General features: G+C 49.5%; 1 protein-coding gene across 1 annotated transcript; it reads right to left on the bottom strand.

Annotated features, from left to right (window-relative positions):
• Positions 1-236: 236 nt before the first annotated feature.
• MARCKS (myristoylated alanine rich protein kinase C substrate) lies at positions 237-6,455 on the bottom strand. The gene is made up of 2 exons (XM_086707638.1): positions 5,899-6,455; positions 237-4,060 (listed from the first exon to the last, which is right to left on the bottom strand). The coding sequence occupies exons 1-2, from the start codon at positions 5,998-6,000 to the stop codon at positions 3,155-3,157; spliced, it is 1,008 nt and encodes a 335-aa protein (XP_086563764.1). The 5' UTR covers positions 6,001-6,455; the 3' UTR covers positions 237-3,154.
• Positions 6,456-6,851: the final 396 nt, after the last annotated feature.

The raw sequence follows: 6,851 nt of genomic DNA, 5'->3' as shown, positions 1-6,851 counted from the left end.
TTGTTTCTCAAACGTATATCAAGACCTATCATTAAAGTTTTCAGTCGACTTGTTAACAGACGAGCTAACTCACCTTCAGTGGATCTAATTTTGTATCCTAAGTCCGTCAAGCATACCTTCCAAATCCCTTAAACTGAGTAATAGTTATACTTACCATCAACACTTAAGATTTGTTTTTCTCTAAAACTTCCATTTTAAAATTAAGTTTGTAAAAAATCCTATTTTAGCAAGCTTGATTATATCAACTGGTAAAACTTTATTTTACAATAGGAATTGAATCAAATGATTATTATAATCCAGAGGAAGTATTTCATAACCATAGCAAATGCTGTTATACATACTGCCAATACAGATTTAATAGACAATACTGAACTGTACAAGAGTTATTTATTTTTCCTTAATCTCAAAGCTATTGTTAGTAATACAAAAAGCCATATTAACATTTTTCCATTAGAAAACAATGTGATGTACAAAACTTTGGATGAAAAGATATATGTCAAATTTCATTTAATCACTTGGTGGAAAATCCACCACTCCATCAATACCACCCAAAGTGTTTTAGGCAAAGATTAAAATCAAAATAATGCACCTTAATTCAAGCTGTTAAAAAAACAAGCCTAGCAATATAGTTGGCTACATAGTATTTTTGACTACTGGCGAGTTAATTTTTAACCTCCCCCCCCTTTTTTTTGAGTCCTACCACATACCAGGCCCTCTACTTGGCAGAGTAGGTATTTGAGAAAAAGTTGCTAAGGTTGGAAAGACCCCATACAGCAGTCCTTTGGTTACCAGATTTGACTTTTACCTTTCAAACAGCCTTCAAGATCGAGAAACACCAACGAAAAGTACATACTTTTCCGAGTGCTATTTTATTAGTGGGGAGGGTATTAGGTAAGAGAGGTCATGAACTATTATTTATGATCTATTATTCCAGTTAATAGCACATGTCAAGAGCTAATTTATTTTTCTAATGGGTTTAAGATTCCGTGTTCGGCTGTTACAAATGTGGTTCACCGACTCACTGTGAACCCTACAAGGCACACTGCTCAAAAACAGCGAAGCAGGTGTGCGTAAACTATTTTCCTTCGCATTTAATGAAGTAATGGTATTTGATACATCTTTATCTTCAAATTCAATTCAGTTTAGGGTCCAGCGAAGAAAAAAAAATCCAGTTATGGGGTGGTAAGAGCAAAGGTGAAACTAGTAAGGATTATTACTACATAAGGAAGTATTATTCTCTACCTTTTCTCCTTTGAGTAACAAGATACTAACACACTACTTTCATTAAAAAAAAAAAAAAAAATGTTTGCTACTATTGAATTGAGGCAAGTACTAAAAGGCCCATAAACTGACAATGTTGCCCATTCATCACCATCACTTCTTTACATAAGCCTGTTTTCCTAAGGTATAACACATAATCTAAGCAATATTTGGAAATTAGCCAAGCACTAAGGAATTACAACGGCAGGTAAAACACCACCAATTTCTGAAACACATTTGGCCACTTTTGCGGCCCATCTGCAGTTTGGATTAAATAGACTCTCACTCAGTATAAATTTAAGTTTCTGGACCTGCATGACAAAAAATGTATTTTAGGAAACTTCCATATGACATTTAAAGAGTCTTCGGGTCACATCACTTTCGTATTAAATGATTACTTTCTGACATGCTATATAACTACAATAAAAATAATTGTTGAGTTTTTAAATGAAAATTCAATGCAGGTAAATGGTTACAGACATGGAATGTTCTAAGAGCTTCCTGTATGTAATCTGACACCTCTGATTATGAATTTCAGTTTGAAAACTTCAGATTAAAAACCACAATAAAATTTACTCTTGATGGCATGCAAGATGTTCCTCAAAATTAACCTTAAGACCTAGAAGTCTTGGTAGAACATAAATAAACACAACAAATTTGTACATTTTATTCACATTTATTTTTCGCTTTTAGTGTGCTCACAGAAAATTAGAACACCTTAAGCAGGAGTTTAATAGCAATTTTTGTAAGCAAAGTTACATTCCATCTCTAAGTCAAATTGGTCAAAGCTTCTCCAGTATTTACAAAACATGATAGACAAGATGCTACACAAAACCATTGCATCTGAAGATTTTTTTCCTTTATTCTCAAAGACGACTGGAAAAGAAAGCATTGTCTGCTGTAATCAAAAACATACCACAGTATAAACAGTAACCATTCCACTTATCACAGCTTGGTTGAGTTTAAAATTTGTGTTTAAAAGGTCCAAGATGACTGCAGTTTTACAAAAATGGGCAGGGTGGAAAGTTGCAAACTTCATGTGCTTCTGGATATCAAGATTTGTTTTTATACAATAGTCACAGTTAAAAACACCCTGCTGGTAATACATAATTACACTTTATTAAGGTCATAAACCAGCAATAAACAATAAAGCCTATACAACTTGTAGTTCTACTTAATCACTGACTGGTACAGCTAACATGAGATAAGTGAAAAGTTCCTATGGTTTAAATGAACTCCTAAGACTATGATCTTTTTTAAAATCTGGGTATTGGTGTTTTTTTTGTTTTTTCTTCTCTTTCCTTCTTAGTCAAGACTTGTAGTGTTGTAAACCTGCCTCACAAAATACATCGTAATAACTTTTCTTTAAAAAAAAAAGAAAAAGACTAAGCCTTTACACCATCATTTATTTCTAGCGGTACGTTACTCTTGGCAATGTCACGCACCACTTAAACTTCCCCATCGTGGCCCCTATCACTTCATCTGATATCCCTTTTGACCCACCCATCTCCTTCATATATGGGCATGTCCATAGATTGACAAAGAAAGTTTACATTTTTGAATAAAGATGCAAAGTATGCAAAAAACATTAATACTGATGCAAAAAATAAAAACAAAAGAGAAACAAGGCAGAGGAAGGTGTTTAAGCTCTCCTCGACCTGTTGGAATGGTGGTAACAGAATGATCTGAGATGGGATCTGTGGGGGGAGGAGGGGGTGGGGGAACAAAATTTGTTGCTTAAAAAGAAAAGGAAAATAAAAAAAAGACATCTTTAAAATCAATCCCTGGTTGTAGACAAGTTCTCCAAAACCAGTACCTGGCACCACTCCAACAAACAAACGGGGGGGGGGGAGGGGGAGAAAAGTTCTTCGATTATCTCAAAACTCGGGCCCTTTTACTCTGCCGCCTCCGCTGGGGGGGCTTCTGGACTGCACTCGGGCTGGGCCTCCTGTGACGGGGCTGCGCAGGCTGACGAGGCTGTCGCGGCCGCCGCCTCCTCCGCGGGCGCCGCCTCCTGCTCCGGGGGCGCACCGGGCCCGGCGGCTGAGGGCGCCTCGCAGGCAGCGGCGCTGGCCCCGGCCTCCTCGGCCTTCTCCTCGGCCTTGCTGGGCTCCTCGGGGGGCTTGGCCTCCTCGCTGGCGGCTGGCTTCTCGGGCGCGACGGCGGCCTCTTCGGGCTTGGCCTCCTGCGGGTCGCCGCCCGCCGCCCCCTCCTCACCCGCCGCGGCCTCCTCGCCCGGCGCCGCGGCCGCCTGCTCCCCGGAGGCCGCGCCCGCCTCTGCGGCGGCCGCAGCGGCGCTCCCGGAGGCCTCGTCCTTGCCGCCTTCGGCGGAGGCGCCGGCTGCGCCCTCGGCCTCCCCGCCCTCTCCCGCTTCCTTCTTGTTCTTCTTGAAGGAGAAGCCGCTCAGCTTGAAAGACTTCTTGAAGGAAAAGCGCTTCTTTTTTTTTTTCGGGGTCTCGTTGCTGGGCGAGGGCGTGGCCCCGTCCTCCGCCTTGGGCGAAGACGTCGAGGAGGCGGCCGACGCGGCCTCCCCCTCCGCGGCCGAGGGCGAGCCGGGCTCGGCAGCCTCGCCCTCGGCGGGAGCCTCCTTCTCCGCGGGGCTGGCCCCGGCCTCGGGGGCGGCGGCGGCGGCCGGCTCCTCCTTCTCGGCCGCGGCGGGCGACGCCGCCCCGCTCCCGGCGCCCGCGGGCTCCTCCTTGTCGGCGGCCGGGGCGCTGCCGTTGGCCTGCAGCTCCTCCTTGGCGCCCGGCTCGGCGGCCGCGGGAGAAGCGTCGCCGTTTACCTTCACGTGGCCATTTTCCTGCGGGGCAGAGAAGGCGGGATTGTCACTGAAGCGGCCCGGGCGCCGCCATCGCCGCCCCCACCCTGGGGCCGGGAGGGACAGGCTTCCCCCCTGGGCCCCTCTCGCTTTGGAGACCCCCCCACCCCCTCATGGGGAGGCAGGGTTGCCTGCCTAGACGAGCGCTCTCCGAAGAAGCGGGGCAGTGCCGTTGGGGGCGCCCTAAAGACACAGCAGGAGCCTCGACCCCTCAACAAATGCCCTGCGGATTGAAGAGGGCCGAACCCCAGACGTAGAATGCAAAGGGTAACCCATCCCAGCCTTCGCCTCACGGGCTATGCAAAAAAAGCCACGTAACACACGATACACCAAGCGCCCTTTGGGAGAAGACACAGAGCCAGAGTCGGTACACAGTCCCCCTTTCCCCTAAACCCTAAAGGGCTCTTCAAAACACCGAGAACTCCCAGGGGCATCAGCGCTCCAGCCAGAAGCGCCTGAGCTGCGCGCGCAAAGGTCCAACGCCCCCTAGGGCTTGGGGTCGCCAGGGGGCGCTGCGCCTCCACCGCGCAGAGCTGGGCGCGGGCGGGCGCGGAGGGGCGGGGCCGCGGGGCCACCCCGCCCTGCCCAGCCCGGCCCTGCCCGCCGGCCGAGGCGCCCCCGAGCCCGGATCGCGCAGCCGAGAGTCCACAAACAAAGCTCAGGTGGCTTCCCGGCATCCTGGTCCGAATAAAACCAACAAGGCAGGGGGAAACCCATTATTTCTAAGATCTTGCCTCCGCTTCCACGCCCACCTTCGCCTACGATTCTGTGTAGCCGGGGCGCGCCACGGCGGCTCATCTTACATTTTTAACGGGTTCAGAGCCTCTTGGCAGAGCTCGCCTTCCCCATTAGGTTAGAGCAGGCGAAGCTACACGGCCTCTACTCTAGGAAAAGAGGCGTGGTGGGTGCCCAGTGTTTTCAAAGCAGCCACCCATGGCCGACCTCTCGCGCCCACCCAACCGTGGCCATCTGCCTGGGTCCGGGCAGGTCCGGGGTGGCCCCCCGCAGTGGTCTAGGCGCCAAGCACACGCACAATCCCATCCGAAACACCCGAACTGTCTCTTCTTGACCATCTGGAGAGGGTCTTCAAGGACTCACCGAGTCTTCCCACCCCAGGGATACCATTTAAAAGTCGGACGGGTGTGTAATTCCACAGACAGCTAACGAATAAAGGCTTAGAACAGTGGGAAAGCCCCACCGAAAGACACTGTAACCCTTCTGCCCAGCAGATACTGAAACCCTTCTGCCCAGCTCCAGCCAGCCAGCCAGCCAGCAACCTTTCCAAGAACCCAGGGCTTGCCGCCTCAGCATACAATAAGACAGCTTTTCCCTCCTAGCCTTTCTCCACCACCTTCCCCATTCCCCCCACCCCCTCCCCCTCCAACAGTCACACCAGTTCAGAAATCTTGAAAGCGACTCAATCTCGACAGCAAACACGGAGAGCCACCCAAACACCTTTGTGCCCACCAAACACATTTGCAACCTGACTGGGGGAGGGGGGTTAGCACCTAGCTAGTCACGTTCTGCAAAGCTCCAAACACGCCATTTTAGACGATTTACCACTTCTTTCCTCGCGTCTACACAAGAATTTGCCAGGATTCTCCGGGAACCACTCCTTTGGGGGTGGAGGAGAGGACCCCCCCCCCCCCCATGAGAAATTGACAATTTAGGCTATCGCTTTCCATTCAACTTTCAGACTGGAATCTGGCCACGCTCCTCTCTCCGCCGAAAGCGCCTCGGGCGCGACCAGGAGGGAAAAAGAAGCGTCGGGACTAGAGAAAGACACCAAAGAAATGACCAGAAACACAGGTAGAATTTACCTGCCCGTTCGCTTTGGAAGGCGACGAGGCCACAGCCGCCTCCCCGGGCCTCTCCGCGGTGGCTTCTCCCTTCGCAGCGGTCTTGGAGAACTGGGCACCCATGCTGGCTTCTTCAACAAAGAAACTCAACAGATCCAAGGGGGGAACAAAGAGCCTCCGGTTGGTGTTAACGACGGGGCGAGCGGCAGTAGCAGCGGCGGCGGCAGCAGCGGCGGCGGCAGCAGCACACACACCGGAGGGAGGGGGGAGTGGGGGTGGTGAAGAGGACAGAACAGAACCGATTAAATACACTCCGGATAAAAAAATTTAAGTCGAAGAGATAAAAAAGCAGCAGCGCAGGAGGGAGGGAAAAAGGGAGGAAAAGTCGAGCACAAAAAAAGGAGCCCAAGTGTAGTTTTTAAAAAAAAAGAAGTAATAAAAAAATCCCAGATTTGTAGCCGCAATGTAGACAAGAGGAAAATGGAGAAATCTCCCTGGTTGCTAATAAGATGCGGGGTCCAACGCCCAAGTGCACAGATGAATGGGCTCGCGGGCGCTGACGCGGCCCCCGCGCGCGCCGGCCAATCCGCGCACCGCACACAAAGCAGGGGGCGGAGCCTGCGCGCCCGGCGAACAATGGAGCCGCGCTTTGCAAATGGTTTGAAAATCAGCCTCAGACCGAGAATTAATGTCCTCCAAATAAATAAATCAATTAAAAAATACATGCCTCTCGCCTCCCTCTGCTTGAAAATAATAATGCATCACTTGATTGGCTTGCTTTGTTTGGAATTAATTAACGCGGGAGGGGGGTACTTGTGGCTGGGGGCGGAGAAAGCGTTAACTTGACTCGCTTTGACTCTTGTCGGTCTGTATCCGTGTCTGTCTCTCTCCACTCGCTCCCCTCCCCCATCTTCCCTGTGTGTTTATGTGTATGTGTGTGTGTATGCGAGTGTTAAAGACAATGGTTAGGATTT

This window comes from Puma concolor, chromosome B2 (genome assembly GCF_028749965.1).
Source record: "Puma concolor isolate L17-30 chromosome B2, mPumCon1.1.hap2, whole genome shotgun sequence".
Lineage (NCBI taxonomy): Eukaryota > Metazoa > Chordata > Mammalia > Carnivora > Felidae > Puma > Puma concolor.
This window is presented reverse-complemented; position numbering and strand designations above follow the sequence as displayed.

Coding starts and splice junctions, on each gene's coding strand:
- MARCKS (XM_086707638.1), bottom strand. CDS start 6,000: ATGGGTGCCCAGTTCTCCAAGACCGCTGCGAAGGGAGAAGCCACCGCG. Junction 4,061..5,898: donor CTTCCAAAGCGAACGGGCAG/GTAAATTCTACC, acceptor TCTGCCCCGCAG/GAAAATGGCCACGTGAAGGT.